The sequence below is a fragment of the Drosophila mauritiana genome, chromosome 2L (assembly GCF_004382145.1).
Source record: "Drosophila mauritiana strain mau12 chromosome 2L, ASM438214v1, whole genome shotgun sequence".
Lineage (NCBI taxonomy): Eukaryota > Metazoa > Arthropoda > Insecta > Diptera > Drosophilidae > Drosophila > Drosophila mauritiana.
Window position 1 is genome coordinate 8,524,666 of NC_046667.1, and position 26,151 is coordinate 8,550,816.

Below are 26,151 nucleotides of genomic sequence, written 5' to 3' on the forward strand. Positions count from 1 at the left end.
TGCCAGACTGTGCTAAAAGCAAACGGTCTGGTAGCACTACACTTGGATTGATAAGCTTTTTTGACACTTGGGAAAGCTAATTACTGCGCGCAATATTCAAATTCAACTTCCTATTGTTTAAAATATAAACGCCCTATTACAAATAAAAATACACAAGAAGTGTCTAATTTTTACTGGATAACAGTATTCTCTATTTCCAAAGAGTATTTAAATTGTATAAAGAAAATATATTGTAATTTTCGAAAATGTTCAAAACCAAAAAAACTTCTCCAATCAAATGTTAGAAAAATTGGTTTATTGAGATATTTTTTGCCAGCTAACTGGTACAGTGGGTCACTATGGGTATACATATACATGATGGGGCTTTTATATAGATATTATTTTAGATCTGAATGCTCACTATGATTATAAAATATATATGGTATATTTTCGTTGGTGTTCCATTGTACATATATGCACTAAGAATTGTACACGTTCGAATATTTACATTTAATTTAGCACATGTACCACGTGTATGGTGTTAAATAAATAATAAATTAGCATAAAGCAAATAGCTTATAGCGATTATAGAGAGAGGGGAGCTGAATGCATGACTTTCTCCATAAGGTTATGAAATGCGCTCTCTGGGCGACGACATTTTAGTGGTTTTACACTCGTTATTTGTATCTTCTATATAATATTACGTATAGCGTTAACTAGGTAGAAGAGTGTTCTCCGAATACGATCAGACACCATTTAAGTTAGTGGGGGTTAAGAGTAGAACGTAAATTGCACTAGGCCTTAGACTTAGACATAAGCTTAAATTGTCACGTGCTGGAACTTAAATACAGGTACGATTTAGCAGCGGTCGCGGTTGTTGTACGCCTTCACCTTGGCCACGGTGCACTCGAGGGCTGCCCGAATGTCGCTGAACACGGGCACACCCTGCCTCTTGGCCAAGTCGATCAGGTACGACCGTCCGCGATTGTAGTCCTTGATGGCCGCCACAGTCAGCTGGAAGGAAAAACATAGCGTCTGGTTAATATAAGTCCGAATAACTCGCTGTATATACTTATACTTATACGCAAGATATAAGAAATAACTATCTTATGGACTGCGACAACAACTCACCTTCTCGCCACCGAGGACACAGTCTTCGGGCAGCATTTGCACCGCCAGCACCACATTGTACATGAGGCCAATGCAGTGGGCGGCCAGGGTCATGGGTGCCAGGGAACGGGTCTCGTTGGTGATGACGAAGAGCAGCACTCGACTGGAGTCGAGCAGCGATGGATTGAACAGGCTCTGACGAACGGCGACCGGTGGTAGGGACCAGCTGAGTGACTCCTCGGCCACGGTCAGCTCCTCCTGCTCCTCCAACTGCAGCTGGTTGCCCCTGCACTTTCGGCGAGTGCGCACAAAGGAACGCTGCTGTTGCTGCTGTTCCTGCGGCGGCACTGTGTGCTGCTGAGCCTGATCCTGGTTCTGTTCCTGGTTCAGAATCATTTGCTGGATGCTCTCGTGCAGCGCCGGCGTGTGGAAACTGACGCTCTTGGACTGCAGGTAGGGCACGGCCAGTTCCTGACGCCACTTGGTGCGAAGCACACAACTTCCGCCCAGATAGACATCCCGCAGATCCAAGCCACCACCGCAGCAGAGTACATCGCCGGCGCTGGCTATGGAGCTGCTGCTGGAGAAGACCGAGTCGTTGGAATCACTCTCCTCCTCCTCGGCATGCACAACAGCTGATGCAGTGACCGGATTTGGCTTGGTCTCTATGGTTTTAGTGGTGATTATTTCCGTTGTCTCGATGGACTCCACGTTTAGCAGGATCTGTGGCCGGGGGCTTTTACCCAAACTGCTCGATCCCGTGGGCTGTGGCGAAGAAGTTCCACTGTCCCGGCTGCGGCTGAGCTGTTCGAAGAGGCTCTGGCGCTCCAGGTCGTGTCCGATGCCACTGCTACTATTGGACGGAACACTGGCGTTGCTCGACGTGCGCGAAATATTCTTGCTGGCCGAGTAGTAAATGTCCACATCGGGAGCTAATTAATAAATTAAGCATTAGTAAAGCCTGTTAAACTAAACTTCTACAGCACATACCGTTGGTGAAGTAAACTTGCGGTGGCGGCACATTGGTGCCCTTGATGGGCGAAATGCATCCGCTCTCGTGGATCTCCTGCTGCAGGACGGACAGATACGCCGAGATCACACAAAACAGATCAAAGTCGATCAGCTGCTGGCTGGGCAGGATGGGCTGGCTGCAGTTGCCGCCATCGGCATCCACATCCGCATCATCGGCGACAGCCCGTGGACTGTGCGTTTGGAGCAATTTCAGCGATTCGCGTTGGTTGATAATGATCTTATTTAGATTGTCTAAATTAACTAAACTCTGAGCATAGCCTAGGAATAAGAGAGCACGTTTGCATTGTTCCACAGTGAGCAGATCGTTTAGCGGATTAACACGATCAAAGGCGCCGCGAACGGTACTGGAAAAATGAAAATAAATAAGTCAGTTGATGATAGATTGATTGCATTCTGTACAACTTACTCTAAAATAGAAGATATTTTGGACGGTGGATCCCTGATGCCACCCAGGATATCCTTAGTGCGCTGCAGACCCAGTGGTATGTTATCCAATACGGGCAGACCGCGTCGGGAGACCAGCTCCTTAAGTATCAACTGATTGCGATTCAGATCGAGGTATTCTCTGCAAGACAATGGCGACATTTTAGACTCTAGGCTTGTGAAAAAGGTTGCTCATCATCCGCCTGATGATTCTTCACGTTGAAGTGAGTGCGCACTACTGATAATACTCACTGCTGCGAAATAGACTCATTGAGGATCTTCTGATTTGGTTTATACGGATGCAAAACCAACACCAGCTGCTTGCAGTTTTGACCCGCTATGTGTGCCGCCTCGATGGCACCAGCAGATGCGCGTGTTTCCGAATCCATAACGAAGAATAATACACGGGCCTTTTCCTTAGCTCGATGCTCGAGCTCGATGAGATCGGGCGTCCAATCGGATACTTGCTGTTGGCAAATAAAAGTCACAAAATAAGTTTGCCTACCCAGGAGATCTTCATTTTCTTAGGAATACTCACAGGATTGTAGAATGAAATGCCCAGCTCCTTGAGGGCTGGTATGGCAACGTCGGCTCGCCAGGTGGTCGGATTGCAGGATCCGCCAAGGAACACCTCGACGGGCTCATTGGTGGCGTTCTTCTTCTTTTTGGTATCGTCCACACTGCTGAAGGACTTGGTACTCCTCAGTTCGGTACCGTGGTTATCCGGCTTCTTGGAGCTGTACGCAGGTGACGAATTGTTGGCCGCTGGCGACTGAAGATTTTGCTTGGACGAGCTGGCAGGATCATCTTGTTCCGGGAGCAGCAGTCCCGAGGACAGAGACTGATAGTCGCAGTACGATGGCGGATTCGAAATTGTTGAAGCTCTGCGGAGAATAAAGTAAATGTGTTAGTTCAAATCTTGTATTGTTACTGAAGCTAATGCTTTTTAACCCATAATATACATTTTATAGCAGCTTACCTGAAACGTTTCAGATCCGCGGCTAAAACACAAAACTGGCCAAAGGTCAACCCATTTGCCTGTCCACTTCCTCCCTTGCGGGCCACTTTCTTGGCAGTCTGCAGCATTTCGCTAACTGTTATTAAATAGATTGGTTAAATACGTATACTTAATATTCTATTTATGAAGATCTTACTCTGCTTTTGGCTAGGATGGAAGCTTAGCTCGTGGAAGAGTTCCTGCGTCCGCTCGTCGGGCACCACATTGCATCTGGCCTTTGCTCGCCATGCATTCAGAACTTCTCTGTAAGAACAAAAAGAGGGAAATCATCAGTGGGAAGCCATAAATTGGTATCTTTGTTGGAGATTTATAAATAACCCGCCCTGAGGTAATCATTAATTGAACGATTTATGGCCTTATTACACAATTTATCGATTTATTGGCCTCCTCAATGATTTGGGTAGCATATTGTTGTACAATTTATAAAATTATTCAAGCACTTAGAACCGTTGAGGGAAATAAAATGATATTCATACGAGCGCAGAGGTAAACAAAATGATTGAATCCATTGTACTGACAAAGAAAGCTTTTGATGATTCAGAATTGCATAAGGAATTAAACGATCACGTTGCAGCATTAGCACACGAATGTAATCAATTTCGATTCGAAATTAGTGAGTTAATCAGATGATTAGCTTATTATGAGTTTGTTGGTACTAAAAATAAATTGTAAATCGTAAGGCTACTACTGTTTTACATCGGCTAACTCACAAAATGCCCAAATAAATCAACTCGGAAAATTACTTCAACGAGTTGCCTCCTTATATGGATGGATTGCGACAATGAACCCGCCCAAGGACACACAAGCCGAAACAATTCCGAGTTGAATTCTGTATATATATATCGAATAAATCACTATAAATCTGAATCGTACGCCAGTCACGTTTCCCGGGGCCGACACATGTTTTAAAGCCACCAATTTGAGTCATGTAAGCGCGAAAATGGAAAAGCGAAATACAAACAACGCCAAAATAGTATGCACATGAAAATATTACGAGATTTGTGAGGCAGCTTCGTCGGCTCCCTCAGTGTCTTCCGTGTTTTGGCAAGAAAACACTGCCATCGTCAACAGAGGCAGCAAAAATATCATTGACAATTGCATCATTTGTGCAATGGAAATTCAAATATCGCGTATACGTAGCGTATGCCAGCCACAATGGGAGAAAACCGCTTGGAACGGGATGGCAAGTAGCTAAATGGGTAATATTTATCGTATATAGCTGAGCAATACTTTGCGGCGCAGTTACTTGATTTCCATTTTATTTCGAAACTGTTTTCGCTTGATTTTTTGTTCCTATTTATTTCACTTGGTGCGAGCTTGAAATGGAAAACGCAAATATAATTCATCCACAAATTCGCATATATTTCTTAATATATCTTTTGCGTTGTTGACAATTTGCACAGCACTCAACAAATAATTCAATGTTGTAAAGTATTGCGTAAAAGGGTTTGAAATAATTTCTATGCCATTCTCGGCTTTATTCCGCATACGCTCGAGAATCACGACTGAACTCAAGAACAATCTTTGTTAATATATTCCATTTGGTGCCGAGAATTATTTCATTTGATTACTGGCTTATCATTTATAGAGAGCTATTTCGTGAAATGACGTCAAGTGAAGTGACAAATAGCAGACGGAAAAACAATTAAAAACTTATTTCGAATGTCATCAAAAAGTAAGTGGACGTAAATATTAATAACAAAATAAAAAATTCACTTTTACATTTATTTGTAGATAATTAACTTTTATTTCACAGATTAAATCAGAATTGTGAATAAAGGACCAACTTTGTGATACCCTGTTCCCACTGCTACTTTTTAAGCTACATTGAAGTTCTTTTTTAAATCATATTAAATAAATTTGACAAAATATCGTTAGGCTACATTATATCATCTTTATATTTCATCTATATATTTACAAACAAATTTACAACATTTTACCTAATCGACCAAAACGCGTCGCTAAAAACGGTCGAGCGAATGAAGAAAAATCATGAATGAGGAGCAACTTTTTGGTTTTATGGCTCAACAAACTTGTCTTTTAACTGTTTGGGCCGCTACCCACTCAAACAAAACATAAGCTATGCAACAAAGGGGCCAAGAAAATCAAACAACAAAGTGGCAAAGTAAGTCCCTATACCAGGCGATTATGTCAGAGAAAGACGGAGTTTCAGAAAATTGAAAGTTCGTCTGCTAAAATGAATGCCATTTTGATTTTAGATACTTTTACTAAATTTCGCTCACTAACTGCAGACTATCTATTTGTCAAGATTGTCTGTTCCTTGAGTATTCCAAGTCTGTGCTCCCAATTTCTGGCAACACAGACTAGCTGGCTATGAAACAACTCAAGACCAAGTGCAGGCGGCGGTCAAACTTGTCTAGATGCCAATTACATGACTGCATCAACATCAACATCAACATCAACATCAAGCGACTAGGCACGCCCACAGCCCCACATCATTCACTAAATTTGGCCTGGCCTCTCTTTCAGTTTTATTTGGTTCTGGCCTGGCCTTCTATTTTTGGCCAGCTTCTGCCTCTGTTTGCCTCGCCGTGTTTTCGTGTGGGTGAAGTTGCGCCATATATGTTAGGTTTACTTTTTTTGGAATTTTTATGGCAAACAGACGCAGCAGCCGCAGAACTTATGCTTTGTTTACCACAAACACGGCAGAACCCAGAGATCTCACATCCATAAAGAGGAGGAGCAATGGCCGCCAGTCGATGTTCAAATTTGGCTGTCGAAACATTTCCGGGACGAGGAAAAGCAGGTTCCGTGCACACGAGGAAGTGCAGCAGTGATACAAATAATAGATTTTCAGTTTTGGTCATAAATGTAAAAGCAGCTGCGGAATCATTATATTCAGTTTATATTCATATGATATATTTCCTGAAGGAACTTAATGGGCAACAGGCAGTATGAATAGTACACAGAGTATGCAATTGCACAAAGTGTTATCTAAATATACATAGATACATATTTATAGAAATCTTCATTTTCTAAGAAATTGCATTACTCTGTAGGGAATAATACAGGAAGAATATGCATGTGGTTAGAATAAGATATGCTCATTGAATTGCCACCATATAAGGAAATACTATGCAAATTAGCATACATTATGGGTACTTTCCATTGTCTGCTCCAAAAATCAAACAGGTCACGGATGATTCACAAGCGGCTCTCATGATGAAATTGTGGAACCTGATGGATTCTTAGAACCCGACATGATGAGCTACTAAAACTGCGACGAAATTTAGTGGTAAACAAGTTTTGCGTTTTGACCAACCGAGTGGAAAAACAAAGTCAAAAAAAAAGGGAACATAATATGAGGTACGCAAAAAATGCCGGAATGATTGGCGCTTAGCCACCAGGCTACCGGAAATACGTGGCGACCCATTTTTAATAGGTGGGCAGATAAGGCCAAGGTAATGAGCCAAGGTCCTTTCTTTCTTTGTATCTCTATCTCGCATTTACTCTGGCCCTACGTGCTTAAGATAACGTTATGCCATTTACAAATGAGTCAAGAAAAGGCAATCTATAATCGGCCTATCTCTCGGTAGCCAGCACAATTGGCTTATAATGAAATCCTAGTATGTGTTTCGCTTAGTAATAGACATTAGGCCATCAAATATGTAGATAAAAACGGAGTATCTGTGATTCATCCGATAGAGCACATAATCATTGTTGATTACAATTTTATCTGCCTTACTATCTGTGTGAATGAAAGAATGTCGCAATCAATAAAGTATAATTGTTTCAATCTATAAAGTACAGCTTATCTTATATCTTGCTTTTCTCAATGCGGGTTTATGAATGACATTTAATGTAACTTATACTTTTTATCAAGGAAGCCATGCCCTTTAAGGGAAATAGATTGACTGAACCATTTCATTGAGAAGAACATTTTGATGATAAACACGAGTAGACTACGCTTTAAAATCCCACTTTATCCAGTCAGCTCATAAGCTCATGGATGTATCCATGCAACGTATCTATGGATCAATGTATTCAGCAGATCAGCATTTCCGCAAATGATAAATGGACTTTTCCGAACAAATCGCATGCAACATTTTTGGCCAGGGGCCAAGCTGAATGACGTTGCGGTCAACGTACATACATATGTATGTACAATCTTCCAGCTAACAGATACCCATTGAGAAATGCATTTGTGGAAATGATTTCATTGACCCACGCTCCGCGTCGACTGCCTTTTAAATGAGTAATAAACAATTTCCGAACACAATTGAACAAAGTGACAAAATGTACATTGAACTCGGCGCGTGAGAAAAGAAAGGAAGATTAAGTGTTGCTAGTCGCATCAGCAAAACACAATAGTAAACATGCTATTTGCATTTGACAGTTTGTAATCTCGGCGGGGAAGAGGTGTTGTTATGATGTTATTATGAGTTGGCCAAAAGCAAGAGCGAGTTTTGACTGACTAAACGTACATATATTTGCATTTAACAGCTTGTAAATCAAGCGCAAAATATTTGCGTACGAGTTTATAGAACACATGTCAACCACACGCGGATTAATCAGCAGTCATCTATGCAAAGATGTAGGCAAATCTCAAAGAGAGGTGTGTTCGCGCTACACTCAAAGAAAATGTAGGACTCCGGTATGACATATTAAATACCACCAGTTAAGATCAGATTTATCGATTCGATATTAAACAATTAGGATTTTCAAAGGAAGCATGTTTGTTTGCTAATTGATAAAAAAAGAAAACCAATCAATTTTTTGTATTAGCCTATCACGATAATTAAATAATAAGCTGGGAAAAATAATAATTTATGGGCAGTAGTATGAGTATTGTATAAATACACATTTAAGAAGTGCTCTAAAATTCTTGTAATGACTTATGGGCTTAAATCGCCATAATAAGACTATTACAAATAATGTTACAATTAAGACGACATTTTTCTTCAGGTGTATGTTTGCACAAGACTTGTGGCGCCCTCACCAAAACACACACACTCATGTACACTCAACGGCTCTCTGTTGGTAACAGGTAGAGCGAGATAGAGAGTGAGCGAACGAGAGAGGGGCGGCGTTGCTAGGGCCAAAGGGGGCCGGGAGGGAGTGTGGGGGCTAGTGCAGCTTGCTCAGCGACGACTCGTTTCAATACAAACACACCGACACACCAACACCAGCGCAACTCGCCCGGCAATAATCGATGATGAGGTCATAACTAATAATAAAAATGACGCTTACTCACCAGAGAAAGAAGCCAAACAAAGAGCGCCTCTCAGCTGAAGCGAAGAGAGGAAACAGAACAGCTGTTTTTGGTGGGCCGGCCAACAGCAAATCCAAGCAATCTTGGCAATACATATCTCCTCCATACAATAAGCGCTATCTACTATCTGCTTTATCAATGAAACTGTCTGGCGTCATCGCAGTGCTCTTTGAACTTTCTGCAGATGTTCCGGTGTTTATCTAAATCCGTGTTCCCTTGCGTTTATCGCTAATGATATCGCAATAGCGCCCAGAGAACCCAAGTCAATAAATCACCCCCTAATACCGCCAATGGGTTAAGAAAAATTGAATTTCTATTGGAGTATGGAATTTTATCATCTTTGTGTACAAATGCATGTTAATAATTTCACTTAACAAAGTAAGCCAATGTTCTGGCATTTGAACAGTTAATTGTGTTTAACAAGACGGTGCCAATTTTTTGGGTAGCTACAGTTTTGAAAGTACCAAAGATAAGTTTTTCACTGGTCAATAACTCGGTTTGCAATTAGGACAGATTGCATGTTAATGTGTTAAAGGGTGAAAGAAGGTTAAGTTTTCGCTTAGGAATAACCTTAACCTTACAGTGAACAATAATTTGCACAATATAAATAAATTTGCTAAATAACATTTGGCATTGCTGATAAGTTTGCAAAGTTCACTAGCCTTGATAGAGTTAGAAAAAGTAGGAACCAAATCGGATATTTACAGAGGAGAAAAAAACAGCATCATTGCTTAAAAAATAATTCGACGTACTTACAATAAACAGCTAAACAAAATGGGCAATTCTTAGAGTTGGAAATTCTACTGCAACTTATCTTCTCCGTAAATTAATGACTCGAATCAAAATTCTTCTTAACATTGGCTGTGTGTATTTTTGCCAAAGTGTCTGGCTTGTTTTAAGCTTATTATTTAGTACAGATTCTATTTATGGCGTGTTCTAAGCCATGCTAATTACCTGCCTGCTTTAGCCATTTTGGTCACTTCAGTAGAAACCCTACCTCAAGAGGCATTCATGTTCGATTAATCGCTGGTTTGTTTATTTATGAAGCGCCGCTTTTGCCGGTTTTGTTTTTTGCCGCCGTTTTGGCCTGCTTCGAGCACCGACTATTTATAGAGACTTGGCAAGACAATCATGGCCAGAATTTCCACAACGACAATGGGCCAGGCCGAGACTTTCACAAAGCAGTTAGGCAATCGCCTGCTGAAGAAGATATAGCGTCATCGTCTGTCTGGGAATCGGTTTAGTTGTTTAGTGGTACGTCGGCTCATATCTTGATTGCAGAGTCGTTGTCCTATAACCTTTTAGTTTCGCTTTATTCTGCGGTTTGCCAGCGACTTTATTCCATACCTCTTTATTTATTAAGGTTTTTTTTGTTTTTTTTTTTGGTGGTGCTCCTCTGCGGTTTGTGACATCAACGTTTATTTCTGAGGCTCCACACTTAAGCATTTGTGTTTCGTATTTATTTGCTTCTTTGGCCCTCTCGCCTTGTTTGCATTTATTTATTATTTATTCGATTGTATACCAAATTTGTAGAGCGCCATGATATCACTAGCGGGTAATTTGTTTACCTTCGCCAGCACTTGGCGGTGCTCGGCCAGAAATTCCATCCAGCTGGAGGCCAGACAAAAAACGAATTGGCCTGTATATTGGCTTAACTGTCTGATTTCCAATCTTTTTTGGGTTTCTCTGGAGTGTACAATGTGATTTGCCCTATCGCACTGGCATCTAATCTAATCTAACCGCCACTTCTATACTATTTCCAATCGACGAATCGTCGACGAGGAGTCGTTGGGAACAGTCGATCTATGTGTACTGAAATCGATTCAGATTGGCGTGCGAACACGATTCGATCATGCTCCGGAAAAAGAATATGCGCGCCAAACATTGGGGGAAAATTGGGAGCGTGACTTTCCCAGGGAAAGCGAATCAAGCGTTTTGCCAATTGGAAGATTGTTTACTCTACATTTAATTTAAATAATTAATTGTTTAATTACTATTCACTTTTGGAATAAATCAAACAAAATTATAAGTTTACCAATTTAGTTGTAGTTTCAATTTTTAGATTCCGAATCCTTGAATCCTTTTTTCAATTATTTTATATTTATTTTTTTTTATGTTTTTTTTTTCTGAAGAAGAAGAAGATTGCTTACTCTACCGCGGTAAAAGTAAAATGTAGAATGATTTAAATAAAAAATTACACATATTTCTATTTAATTACTATTAAAAATCTGAGTAAATCAAACAAAATTATAAGTTTACCAAATTGGATGTAGTTTCAATTTTTAATTTGCAAATCCTTGAATCCTTATTTTAATTTTTTTTTTATATTTATGTTTTTGTTTTTTTTCTGAAGGATACTAAATAAATGTTCGAAGCCGAGATGCAGACAAACACGACTGCTCATTAGACGAGCAAACGGGCAACTGATTTGCTTTTGCTCGCGTGCAGTGCTTCTTTCTGCCGCTTTTCATTCTGTTTTCAGTTTAGCTTTTCAATGGCTCCATCCGGACAAAAAAGTAGTATAAAACTACAAAGAAACAGCTAAACTGAGTGCTCGATGAAATTCCGATTATGAGAAAATTGTACACCCGAGCTCACGAACTTTTGATGTCATGAAGAAACAAAAGTCGCAGCGGATTATATTAATAGGAATTACAACGCGAGTCAGGGGCGTCGACATGGAAGGGGGGTCAACGACTGCAAACCGGAGGGCTCACATTTATTTAATATTGTGTTAAATTACTAATTAAGCGTGCCACTCAAGCGGAAAGGGGCAGAATGTTACGGACGGCTGATGATGATGATGGTGATGTCATGAATTATCGGTTTCTGATTGAAAGTATGGAGATAGTGAACCCGACACTCGACGACCATTGTCGGCCTAGAACAAAAGGCCTACGTACTGTCACCTTGTCAGTTTGCCAATCTGTCACTTCTCCCAATCCGCCGGTTATTCAGCCAGTCAGTCAGTCAGTCAGTTAGTCAGTCGGTCAATCATCCGTCCACATGCTGCGCCAAATGAAGTTGTCATCGACACATTTGGCCGCTATCGTTTTGCTCCCACTTGGGCAACACAGTGCGTATGAGGTCAACATTTCGAAAATAAATAGGTTACATATACTTCCATAATTCGGACGACTAACAAAGAACCAAAAGCCCAGATCGAAGCGTTCGATAGCACAGAAACCCACATAATAATCGGTTTTGGCGCAAGGTTAGTGTGAGGCATCGATCGATTCGACATCTGGTTTCCTGTAATAGGTGAATGCAAAATGCAAAAGCGGAGAAATGTGAGTCAGTTTGAGGTTCGCAATTGTTTGTACGACCTATGGAATCTGTGGGTGGAGCTGATCATTCCAGGGTACATACATATAAGATCTGGGTCGCGTAGTGAAGTCATAGTGCTTTTTTATGGAAAATTATGAAACATATGTACTTATAAACAATCCCTTTGTAGTAATCAAAACTAGCTTCTTTCTTCCCGAAGAAATGAAATACAAAGAAAGCTACCTATGAATTCATATCACATTCAAAAGAACCAAGAAGTTGGGAGTTTTTTTGCAAACAATAAATATATCTAAATAATCCTATCTACACAATCATCGCGAGTATGCTCAATTTGGAAAGAAACACAATCAGATCCCACACAAAATTTGAGCAGACCATAAAATTATATTCTAAAAAATTGTTTTCTTTTTCGCCGTTAATATTTCGGTAGATATATCTTCTTTTTTTTTGCGCTTTCACATGATTTAATGGCCTTTCTTTATATATTGCTATTAAATTGTGGTGGTCTTTTTTTTTCTTTTTTGTTGTTTGCATTTTGGCTGCTGATGTGTTTGCTTTGTAAATTATGAAGTAGCCTCAGTTATGGCCCTCAAAAATTCACACTTTCTTTTGACTTTGGATGATGCATATTATTTTTAGAACACGCTCGCGTAAACAAAACGACGGATAAATAGACATACGTAAACAATGCAAAAAAGAAAACATTTTTAAAGCGCTTTTTAGTTTGCATATTGAACGTTTTAATAGCCAGAGGCATGGCACTGAGTGTAGCCAAAACTCTGCTCGTTCTGACCATGAAAGTAGACCAAGTGCAAGTGAGTGATATGTGGCCAAGATCATCGCAAGTGGATCGTGCACAAAAGCGAATTCATCAATATTTGGTTAATAAAAGCGAGCCAATTTCAACTTTAACTTCATAAATAAAGCAAACACTTCTGGCTTTCGATCGCAACAGTTCATTTACCGAATTTCTGATACAATAACGCTTATCAAACTTATCATCAAAAATTTCACCATTTGCTGCATCAGCCCAATTTTTGGTGGTGACCACATCACTGTGAATTGAGCATTGATTTGTTTGGAAATACTTTGATGGTGTCATCGATCGATTGGATCATCTCTAATTCGACTTTATCAGCACAGTTTATCAGCGAAATCCGACCCTTAGAATGCTCTTTAGGGATACCGAATCTATATGTACATATTCGGATTTATCAATTCAAGCCCAATAAATGCCAAAACTGTTTTGGAGGTGACAACATCACTTGATTGGCTCATCCATCGCAATCACAATGCGACTTTATCGGCTGTCATTATCGGGCAATCAGTGGGGATATATATACACTATATATATTTTCCTGATTCTTATACAGCTTGTCCCTTTAGATGGCCGACTTTTTATGGCGGAACATCGATATAAACTAGTTCTGATAGCCTGGCTATTCTTAGTCGCTGATTGCAGCAAAGTGCAATCTGCAATCTGCACTCTGCGGACTCGTTGGTTCGTATTTTTAAACGATTAGCTCAGTGTTCGCTATGCGATATTTATGTTTGGTTCTGGATGCGAATACTATTTACAGCACTATTTACGGCTCGACTCTCTGCAGTCTTTCATTTAATTGTTTACAGCACGTTTCTCAATTATGTCGATGGAATAATTAATGCGCGCATTTGCTTAGCCTATTAATGCATTTCCCAGCACATTTATTACAATTTATTTGCCAACGTGCCGCAGTTCCGCAAACGAGAATTGTGTGAGAATTGGGTGGGCGAGTGATTTTCCTAATTGACTTCTCCCGATTTCCAATGTCGACTTTATCTACCTGACGTCCAAAGCAATTTGTACTGGCTTTTGATAAATGAATAACGCTAAAACGAGTTGCACCCGTTTGAATGGAAGTGTTTTCCCCTCTGCGAAAGATGATAGTCCATAATGTAAATAGGATATATCATGGATTATACTATATGTATAAAATTTATGTCTACCTATTAGCTTACGACCATAAGGAAAGATGTGTAAAACTTGAATTGAAACAGCTTTCCGCTTGTTTAGGAAATCCAAGTAAACAAAGCCATTAATTCAAGAGAATCCCTTTGCATCAGTTTTACCCATTTGAATGATTGTTAATGCGTTCCGGTTGAAGGGATTCACCAGTTAAAACACTTCTAAAAATACAAATACTATCATTCTACACGACAACTTTTCTGCATTTCAGATGATCAACCTAATGAATAGCTTCCAACTGCAAACTACGAGTACCTAGAATTTCTATTCGTCAACGAAATCGCATTCGCCAATTACGATTTAAGTGAATTAACCGTGATTGCTACTTGGCTATATAGTATACATTGCTATATTGCATTATACCATAATCAAGTTAAAAATAAAGCATAATACCACCAGACAGCAAAATGAGAGGGCAAATTAATATATGTATGTGTGTGGGGGAGACAATTGATAAATGCACTTCACGTCAAGAGAAATAACAAAACAATAAAGCCAAGACAAATAATGCTACTACAATAATTGACAAAGGAATGCGGCATTTTGCTGAATTGAAGTGCCTTTGATAAACTCATCTTCATGGCGACTTTTGCCCGGTCAATGCTTGATTTATGCTTGCATCAATAAAATTAAATTAAGGCGAAATAAAAACAAAGCCAAAAGCATCCAGCTCTTTTAATTGAACTTTTTTTTTGAACATTTTCCAGACCACATAAAGACTTCAATGAACGCGGCGGTCCGTGATTTATGGGTTGAAATTAGTTGACGCCTTTTCATCATCATCTCCATGGGGCAGAAAAGTAACCAAGCTTCCAGCGAGTGCAATACTCTGCAAATCGCCGACACGTGTGGATTTACAAATTGAGTGTGTCACGAAGAAGGTCAGTCGACAATAGATCATGGCTAAAATTAAGTTTCAGCCATAACATCATCGACCACGAAGACGGTGGGAAGCAGGAGAGCGATAGCCATCTAGCCAGATACTCGATGAATCGAACTTGGTTCATACCCCGCAGCTAACTCGATGAACTTGGGCGTGGTTCCTCGCCTAAAAATTAATTCATATCTTTCGTCTACATTCTAATAACCGAAAACCATTCGCTATATCCACGAAATACAGCTATTTCAGGGGTATATAATATTCGGCAGACTAAGCTTGGCTTTGATAATTATCCAGTGTGAAAACGCAAAGCCCACTCACTAAATTAAATAAACTTGCGTGTTTTTAGGTGATAATGACGCTATTAAGTTAGCCGGTTTATGCGAATGAGTTGCACATTATAAATATATACTAATTGTAGCAGGGAATCACATATTCGATGTTATCCAACGGAAAATGACTTCCATTGCTGGAGGCAATGTGCTCAATAAATACGTTATAAAAGTGACAATTTGTAGCCTTATTTATGACTTTATTATATGCAAATTGAGACAAATGTCCAATCTACAGCGTGCACTCGATACCAGCAATCGCACTCGTTACTCGATATTGGCCAGATCGTGTTTACAGCGTGCTTTGACATTTGAATGCTTTGTTATTATATTTTGAATTTCAATTTGAATTCCAATTGAGAAAAGAGCGAAAAAAACGACACTAAACATAAATGCAATACACGCGCTTCTGTGTATGGAGGCAACGAAAATAAATAAATACAAGTACGAAAACATCACACAAAGATCAAGTTCAATGAATTTTCACACAGTGACAAAAATGGAGACCCACCAATTTACGGGGAGCGGTGGTAATTTCGTTTAATTGAATATTTTCGTTCTCTGTTTTTGAGCGCGCGCAAAATAAATATATAAATATATATATATCAGTTTTAAAATAACGATGACAAAATCTCCCAAGAACGAGCGCACCAAACGGAACGGATCGCGGTTCCCACCGCCGCAAATGGGGGCGTGGCAGATCGTGACGCCCAGCAGATAAATCTCTGCCAACACCGTATCGAACTGATCGGATAATGCACAACGAACGGATAATGGCTAATAAAGTGAATAACCCTAAAAATGTCAAGCAAATCGGCTGCATATCTTGATTAATGAACGGTGCGTTTCGTCACTACGTTAAATGCCTTGCGAGGATGTTGAACCGTTCTAAAATCATGATTTTTTTAACATAGTTTTCCTGTTTTATAGCCGCACATTTCCTCTCTGTGTATCACCTCAAAACCCATCAATTCATTGAAGAACCCATAAATATTTATGCGAATGCCCATTCACATCTGGATTGCTTTTTAGGCGACCTTGGCTTTGCCTAGGTGCAAAGAGCTTGACCTCCCAATTGATCACCCATGGAAATTGATGATGAATGCCAAACTGTAAAACAAACTCTTATTTATATCCTTGACTCGCAAATTCTTTTTCTATCCAAATATTTACTCCTTCTATTGCTACTTTTTAATGCATCAATATAAACAATTAAGTGATCGTGTTCAGAATACCATTTAATAATAGTTTACTATCTCATTCTTCATTCAAATGAACGTAATGAATAACTTTAATAACAAATAAACTTTAAATAAGAAAGTAATAATGTTTCTATGGGTTTTTCTGATTAAAAAGCGTGTGCGGTTTGTTGTTAGTAGATTAGTAGAGCCCGCAAACCAAACATAGGGAAAACAAACTGAAAAACGTACCCAAAAAACATTTGCGTTATCTGCGCGGGCGTCTGGCAGACATTGTGGACATTGAGGGTGCGTGGGCGGGCGTATAGCATTCCGGCGGGGGTGAGCGGGGGCGGCAGTACCGCCTCGTGCAGAATCGCCGACGTCGAATTGCTCCGGATGGTGGTATATGCCCGATAATGCGAACTGGCCGAGGATCGCAGCTCCACGGACGTGGTCGTCGTACTGGTGGTCTCCTCGATGTCCTCCTCCTTCAACTTCTGGTCATTATTCGATGATAATACCGACGTTTCCTTGGCCGATTCCAATTCCTTATCCATCATGATTGGGTGGTGCCGACTCAATGGCTGTGGGGTGGCTGGTGGCATTGTGGTGTTGGAGGTGGCGGTTGATTTGGGTCCCGATTGCTTGGCGGAGCGCAATTTGATAATGTTCTGGCCACTCAGTTTCTTGGCCCGCTTGATGTTGTTGTTGCTGGCGTTGCTAGCGGTGCTTATGGTAGTATTATTACTCGAATTTGTAGTTGGATTGCTGGCATAACGATGTTGCAAGCGCATTTTGCCTAGATAACTGCCGCTTTCGGTTTTTGATATGCCGATTCTCGTCCGATTTGTTGCATTTGTATGTCAGTTCTTTGTGGGGTTTTTCGTGGCCATTAGCATAACTTGTCCATTCTGCGATCTCGACTCGCCGGCAACAACATTTCACACGACGCTGATGATGCGACGCCGCTTTCACTTTCAACTGAAGAATTTATGTGAAAATAAACAATGTTCAAAACTCATATAGAAAGCAACAAAAAGGCAAACAATAAATATAATTCAAATGCAGCGAAGAGATTTCGCTGTGTGTGTGTTTGTGTGTGTAAGAGTGTGTTTATATCGACATTTGTCTGGCGAAAATAAATCAAGGAATTTTATTTCCCACTTTTTTTTAATGTTGTTTAGCAGCTAGGCGGCACTTGGTTGTTGATTTTTGTTTGGTTTTTGTGTGTGGGTGCTCTTTTGGCAAATATTTATGCATAAACATACATCTTAAGGCATTACGTCTTGCACAAATTAAATTGATTTCTTTGGCGGCGTGTGAGTGTGCGTGTGTATACGCGTTTGTTTTTATAAATTTAGAAATGATTTTATATGGCGCGCACACAGGCGCGGTTTTATATGCGATCGGAACGGAAGTCGGCTGAATAATATTCGTAAATATCAGGAGAACTCGAAAAAAGAGACTCACACACGCACACACGTAGGCGACGGCTCACCAACACTCATGCAGCGCGACCGACGAGGCGTATACGCAACGTTGTTAACGCGTCGAATGAACGCAAGCGAATGAGTCGCAACGCTGAGCAAACCCAGCACAAGTACCTCCACCATCGATCGCCGCGGCGCAGAGAGCGGAGAATCTGAGAATTCGATTCAAAAGAGAAGCCCTCTCTTTCATCGCAGCACAGCCCCCCCCCCCAAGTTCAAAACAAACAACATTCAATCAAAAGGCGAATATTCAACCAATGCCGCCCAATTGAGTAGCAAGACGCCACCGAACTCACTTTGCGCGTGGGCAACTCTCGATTGTTTAACAATTTTCGTTGACCAGGCCAAAAACTCATTCACATCGCTCGAAAAATGGAGACAACTCGGTTACACACACACCAAATAAAGAGCAAACAATAATAAAATATGTAATAAAGGTATGGCATAAAGGAAACCAAATAAATTTCAATCATTACTTAATGGTTCAATCATATATAATTATTGTAAAAAATTAGAATTACAGATTTTAAAAAACGGCATACCATCAGATATATAATACCAAAAATTTATATTTTTTAACACACCTGCAGTTGCATATACCCCAATCTACCCTATATATTCAAATATAACTATTTGCTCCTTTCCAGTTTATTACTTTTCCATTATCAAAACATAGATTTAAGTCATAATTTTACAAATTGATACCATTGTTTTTGCATCGATACTTTCTCTTTTTAGCTTTCTTTTGTTTTTGCAATCAAATGGAAACTCAAATGAAAGTCAACATAATCTAAAGTGCGTTTGAAAATTATATTGCCAAGTCAAGGATCTTATAAAACTAATATTTAAATGGGGTTGCTAGACTTCGTTAAAGTTTTAAATTTAAAGAGGCTCAATTTGCGAGTAGGGCTTACAATAATCCATTTATTGAAATGGGTTAATGAACAGTGAGGCCTCATTATTAGCGGCCGATTGGTTTGCAAGTCCATAGATTTTCTAAACGGACTGTGCATTTACATTTCTATGGATCGAAGTGACTTAGTCACCTGGGTCCAAGCCGATTTGCTCCCAATTACTAATTATCGCGGTTACTCATGTCCGAAAAAATGCGAATATAGATTGTAGTTGACCGAGAGTTAGGTGACTGACTGACTAACGATGGGACTCCCTTCGGCACTAATGAGACTTTTTTTCTATGGATCCACCTGGGTATTGCCCAAAAAAAGGGTTGCCAGGTAATGCTATTTCCGTAGCGTTTCCCTTTTTTTATTTCGTGGGTGAGTGTCAACAGCTGTTGTGGGCGGACTAAAGACTATTTACCAAATAGGTGGCCATATATACTAGACAACAAACTCACCTATTTAAACAGCGAAAATGCGAATAGAAATCTGGCTATATCTGCCAGGCCGACAATTTATTGATGCCGCTCGAAATGGGATTAGGCGCGCGTGTAGGTGAACAAAATAGCCGAAAAAAACTATATATCTATATTAAAAAAAATCGGTTTCGAAAAAAAGAGGGCGTTGCTACAAATTATAATGTATGTCAGGGTTTGCTCTTGGCACTTGTTTCGACCGCCTCGAATGCGAAAGTTCAAAAGATTTTTGCGCACATGTCCAAGACGTTTGCTTGGGCTCTTTGTTTTAGGTTTTTTTTTTTTTTTTGTGTATTATTTGCCCTGCTTGTTGTTTTGGCCAAAAATACTCAATTTTGCACGGCACCAGCGGAGGAGATGCTGTCATAGACGCGCCTTTTATGAGCATTTCGCGATGATGCCATGCGACTGTGGGTTATCTGGGGTTGTATGCTGGCCATAAATCCATCTAAGCCGTATTAATTGCTGGCCACGGACAAGGTGAAAACATTTTAATTGCGGTTCCGGATAATCGCGGATTACAATTTTTCAACGTACTAACAACGGTAGCCATTATTTTGGGTATTTAATTGGGGGAGATAAAATGGTATAACATATTGTTGACACTTTTATACTTGACACACAAAACACGGCAGAAGATGCAGATAAGAAAGTGATTCCTAGTTGTGATTGTTTTTATTTTCCTACCATCTTTAGTTGGAAAAAAAACAAACTTACTGCATAATTACAATATAGTTTGTAGTAATCAGATATTTGCTATTGGATAACTTGTCATTTCAGAGCAATTAGATAAGATAAAACAATACAAAACAATAATATTTGCACTTGAAGTGGAAAACAATTTGGACTTTGTTAAGCTGTGGATACGGTTTTATAGGAATGCAACTGTGGTATTTAAAACTTATGTCCAATTGATATTTTAAATACATTGAAAGTAATTATTGCGAAATTTATATATTTTTACTAAGTATTCAAAACTTCCATAGACTATGAAATATTTTCGGAACGAATCATGTAGCTTAAATGGAAATAATTGCCTGAAACAATGTGTTCGATTAGTCAGTCAATTGCTGTCCCACTTTTCAGACAGATTTTCCCATCCTCCAACCAAAGAAAATCTAGAACTCACCTCACCCACGAATTTTTGTTGTTTGATTGGCAACCGATTGTCGGTTGATTGACAAACTATTTGGATGTGTGCGAGGAGGGGCAGTGCCATTACGATGACTCGGCTAACGACTATTGTATACCCTAGAAACGTAAAGCTATGGGTTCTGACAGTTTTCTTGCTTCTAAAGCTAATACTATTTAAGAAAAGCAATTGACTTAGAGAGCATTTTACCTTCGGCTTCAGTTTGAGGAACTTTTATTTATGTTTCTGCCAACTGATAAGCGGCTGTCGATTGTTTTTTAGGCGCTAACATACGGACAACAATTCAATCAAGTATCCATCACAAACACACGCATTGGGAGCCGTGCCCAGATAAGCAAATGGTTGGATAACAAAGGCCTACAGATAACACCAATCGCAAACACAGGGAAGCATTCGGGTTTGTTTGTATGTGTGAATATTTGCTATAAAGTCGAAAAAAAAAGTTTATCGCACGCAAACAAAAACGACCTTCGGTAATGATGCCTTCGTATTTACCTAGCCATATTAATGTCGCGTCGGTTTCTTATTGCCAATTTGCCATTTTAAAGTACAAGTATATTTTCGAAAGCATACACGTTAAGTTTCCGTTCTTCTCTTCCTGGTTTTTATGTGCAACTGCTGCATGATTGTAAATATTTTGGGATTTCGTTTTATTTTCCCCTGGCACGCTTATTCATTTCCCGCCTGTTTACATTTTAATTGCTCGGTCAGCACTGGCGTTAAAATTTTTAAATCAAGCAGAGCACAAAAGCGTTTTACTTCGCTCTCGACATTTGTATCTCTCTTTTTTTCAATCAGCAAAGTACACCGCAGATAGAGTGCCCTACAAAATCTGAGTACTAGTTAAATGTTTATTCCAGTGAAACAGACTGATAAAAGGCCAAACAATTAATCTTAATACGCAGAAGTGCCGTTCAAGATTGTGTAAAATTTCGAAAATTTTATAGGGTGCTTTTAAAACATCTTTAACTGAAACAAATATTGTAGTCAATGATAATTCTATAAAAAATAAAGTATTTATGGGGCTAAAGCGTATTTTTAAGTGTATTTATGTTTATAATCCAAAATACAATCCTACAAGTTTAAAATGCGTTTTTATTGCTTAGATAATTTATTTACCAAAAAGCTATCACGAATGCAAATATACCTGTGCTGCAGTTACTGCTTCTCCGTAATTGCTTTCTGCTTTGTATAACAACAATAATATTTATTTCATAATATTTACTTTATCTCCCAAACAGTGCAGTGTTTACTAATTTGCGTGCTGTTGTCATTGCAAAAATGTATCAACATGTTACATCTTTGTGCACTTTTGTTTCCGGCTTTGTGACAATTGAGTGCATAAACTTAATTACTGTCAAGATGTCACAACAGCAAGGCAATTGGATGATCGAGTGAAATACTATTTGTTTTAAGAAATATAAGGAAACACTATGAAGACTTATTTGATGCTGCATGTGTTCGGGAAATAAAATTTATACAACACTATTAATTACAGTATTCCCAATTATTCCTTTTAGGTTTGTACGTTGTTTACTTCTGGCAGTTTTTTTTTAATTTCTTTAAAAATTAAGCTTTTTTTTACCATTCACAACTTTGACCTCCAACTTTGTGTTTACTCCATTTATTGAAAAATGAGGTGAATAAAGCCTGGGAAAGTTACCAACACATCAGCAAAGTGTAAACAACGATTTTTGTGAAAATAGACTAAGTTTTTTAGCTCGCACACAAAAGCACGGAAATTGGCGAAAGAAACGAATTCAACTAACGGACGAAAAAGCTTAGGTCATTGACCAAAAAAAGAAATAACATTGCAAAGAGCGCTAGACTGCTCAGCGCTCTCTTACTTTTTCTCTTGATAGTTCGAGCACGTTTTCCAAGTAAAAATCCAACGACGCCACTTTTACCTGCGCTTGTGTGTGAGTGAGCTCCCCACTCACCTATGCACCCACACACGCGAGCGGTACAAAACCATTCTGTTATTTTCCTTGTTTGCAAAAGCAACAAAACCAAATTGTTGTTATTGCTTTTGTATTGCTACCAAAGAGGCGCGCTTACGTCATTCATAATATTAAAACGCAAAGAGAGCGTCTAGAACTACAACAACAGCAATAAGAGCACGAAAGCCATCTGGCACATGTTGTTTTTGTTGGGACTGAAATTACCTGAGGAATAATTTAACCATTTTGTGCATTTTGCGCTCTCTTCTCGACTATTTTGTTTAATCAATTTTTCACGGCAGCTCCATTGTTTTCAGACCACACTCCCACACTCTCATTTGCGTGGAGCCGATTCACTTGGCACGTTTCAGAAAAAATAAAACACCTTTTGGTTTATTACTCAGCAAGCATTTGGTTCACTGTTGTCACATTTTAAACAATTAGTTTATTGTATTTGCACTAAGAAACTGTTGGGCTCTCTTTAGATTTCTAAATTCGTTTCTGGTGTGACCAGCTGGTGGAACGGCGAAAATACTATCAAGCAAAGACTTGTATTTGGTAACTCTAATGTTTGTACAGAATGTTAACGCGAGTCACAAAAGTTAATGCATCTTGTGAGCCGGTTAACAGCGCGTAACAACTGTGAAACTTATTAAATGAATATACATTTACATTGATGTGATTCGAAAAACTATAATAATCACGCGAGTATTAGCTAAAAGCAGAGAATCTGTTTTTGCAACAGAGATGATGTATTTTTTACAAACAATTTAAGATGAAAAATAGACAAAGTACATTTTCAGAGTTCAAATTTTTTGGTGTCTGCTTATTCCGTATACATTTGGGTAAAATAGTATAAAATTTCATTTGTCGAGAAAAAATTACATTGGCGTATAACAGTTCAAATATAATTATGTGCGACGCTGCCATCCTAATTTGTACAGATAACTGACCTTGCTATCTTAAAAGTTGAGGATTATTAGCGTTGCCACCACAACTATATGGGCTTGTGCTCGATTGTAATGATGGTTGTTGTCTTGGGTGCATGTAGAAATTAGCATGAGGAGCATTCTTACACTTTTTTTGTGTTAACACTAACATTTCAATAACATTGTAAGATTATGTTAGGCAACAGTATCTCTACCACTTTTTACATAAGAATGAAAACATATTTAAAACTATGTTATGTATGCTACGATCTAATAATTTTGCTAATAATTTAATATTATTTTAAAACCCTGACACCATTTCTAAATCTGCATTATAAATGAAATGTTGTATTAACAGAATACGGCACGTTGAAATTAAAAATTTGGTTTTTAAGATAATAGAAGAATTACGAAAATCTTAATGTTCCTTTTTTAAATGAAAAATGTCTTTTTGAATAATTCTTATTTGCTACATGTATTTAATTTAGATTTTGAAGTGCCATTTCCAAGTGGTATTCAGAATTAAGTGTTTGTGTCTACTCATATCTGAGAAATTGCATGAAGACTTGTAATATTTGACGCCTCTGCTGATTTACGTATATTTTTAAAACACAATTAAACGATTTGCCTGCAAGTGTTGCAGTAATGGATGGACCCAGAAGTGTTTGCTTTTTAATTGGCAATTTCCTAATGGCGAAATGCGTTTTGCACCTGCTTTAAATGCCACCTTGGCGTATTGTTTTGGCTTAATTTAAATTACCTGTTTGAGTAATGCACAGTCTCAGCCACGGGCTGCAACAATAATAACGCGACTCTCAACTCATTATGCATTGTTTATTGCCACTCAAAGTAGCATTTTCACCCTCTTTCCAGAGTTTTCCGAGCACTGCAGCATTACTCTTAATGCATGTGCAACAATAGGAGACTCCACTCCCACTTTTCTTCGCCCACCAACTCTTCTTGTGCGCTGATATTTCGCTTTTCGCAGAAGCAGTCGGAAAAACAGCAGCATTTTCCTCAACGTTTTCTTATAAATATATATCTATATCTATTAATAGGAAATTTACATAAGCCTTCAACAATTTAAAAAGCTTGTTGCATATATAAATTATGAATCCGCAACTTATAAATAATTGCTGGTTGATCAATAGAAAATCCTTTAAAATTACTTTTGCTAGCAAAAATAGCTTTTTACTGGGTTCTGTAAACTCAGTTAATGAATGGCTCAATTTCCTCGAAATTGGGATTTTCCCGATAGCTTTCCCTCGCAGCAGTAGGAGTCGTGCAGCCACCGGATTTATATTGGCACATCCAGGTGTTCCTGGATGGCAAGTCAAGTCTGGCACTTCATTATGCACATTAAGATACAAGTTCTTTTCGCACTGACGAGGTGGTATCTTAACTTAATTTAACCAACTAGGGGACAGCGGGGGGTCCTCGGGGTGGACGGGTGTTCCGTGTGTGCCGCTAATGGCCTTAATAAAAAATGCAACATTTTGATTTAATTTAATTGAAATTCACGCCACTCGAGCAACTCCATTAGGCAGAAACGTGTCCGACGTCAAGGATGCAGATGATGGCAGCGTCGAGGAAATCAAATTACCCAGCGGCAGTGGCTCTAGTGTGCGAAAAGGGGGGGCGGGGGTGGCATGCCGCTGGGGGCGTGACTGGGGGCGTGACTGGGGGCGTGGCCGTTGCCGTGGCTTGTAGCAACTCAAATAAATATTGTCAAAACACTTGTCAAATGGCTAAACAATGGGGCTGGGACGTGGTCAGAGCGCGGTGCACTTTTCTTTTCCAAAAAAAGGGCGATACCAATTGATACTACACTCGGAAAAATTATGCTTTTTATATTAGAATATATTGTGCCTGTTAATTTCCTAGATTAATACCATTTATTAAAGACTTCTTCGAGTGTAAGGCGGTCGTGGGTAAAAAAGTGAAACTGGAACTGTGCGCAAATCAATTTGATTCGATTTAAATTTAAAAGCATCTGCACACAGGCATTCATCACCTCCATCACTTGGACAATACCACCCAGAACTCAGTGCCCAGTTCCAGGGACCCAGCACCCAGTTCCTTCGTCACCATCAGCCCTATCCATTTGCCATCCTCAGCGATCTTGAGAGTGATTTTCATGTCGGGGTCACGTGCCGCAGACGCGTGCCACTGACATAAGTTTTCAGTTCTAGATTCACAGCTCTCCGCCGAGTTCGAGGAAAACAGGGGACTTGGAATTAAGTCGCACCACAACCACAAGGCAGCAAAAAAAAAAAGGGTCGACACTTTTCAGTGGGTGTTTTTGGTCGAGCGACTTGTTTGATTTAGTTAAGTTATCAGTTTAATTGTATTAGCCAAAAAGATTTACTTTTTTTCTTAATTCTGCACGCGTGTGTGTGCTGATTAAAATGTATTTATGTAGTGTAGCTACAAACAGTTGGAAACGCCTTAATCTGCAAAGTGTGGCGGTGACATGGTTGAATAATCAATATAATTACCAGATTTCGCATGCAATGAGATTGTATCCTTAAAATTACTGTATTAACTTGCTTAATTGCATAAACGGAGTTTTGATGATGGTAATATCTTCCCATTTCTTTGTTACCAATTGTGACTTCTTTACTCCTCGCCACTTGAACTGCAGCATTTCCCACGGCTAACTCAACCGATTTGTCCAATCGAAGGCGACAGCCACACAGTGGCCAAGTACATCCTGTTCACCTGGAGCCCCGTCGCTTTGGAAGTTCTCCAAACTTTGGATCAAATCAGCCGTGGAGGTGTCA

At 39.3% G+C, this 26,151-nt stretch overlaps 1 protein-coding gene across 3 annotated transcripts; it reads right to left on the reverse strand.

Moving 5' to 3' along the window:
- Positions 1-273: 273 nt before the first annotated feature.
- On the reverse strand, positions 274-22,949 carry LOC117137678. 3 transcript variants are annotated; one of them, XM_033299245.1, is made up of 10 exons: positions 22,665-22,949; positions 16,731-17,462; positions 3,699-3,805; positions 3,524-3,638; positions 3,083-3,428; positions 2,797-3,011; positions 2,528-2,686; positions 2,080-2,465; positions 1,111-2,021; positions 274-993 (listed from the first exon to the last, which is right to left on the reverse strand). In XM_033299245.1, the coding sequence occupies exons 2-10, from the start codon at positions 17,273-17,275 to the stop codon at positions 838-840; spliced, it is 2,940 nt and encodes a 979-aa protein (XP_033155136.1). In that variant the 5' UTR covers positions 17,276-17,462; positions 22,665-22,949; the 3' UTR covers positions 274-837. The 3 variants fall into 3 exon arrangements, with proteins under 3 accessions (XP_033155136.1, XP_033155144.1, XP_033155151.1); XM_033299253.1 differs by lacking the exon at positions 22,665-22,949 and adding an exon at positions 17,750-18,035; XM_033299260.1 differs by lacking the exon at positions 16,731-17,462 and having other exon boundaries at positions 22,665-22,948.
- Positions 22,950-26,151: the final 3,202 nt, after the last annotated feature.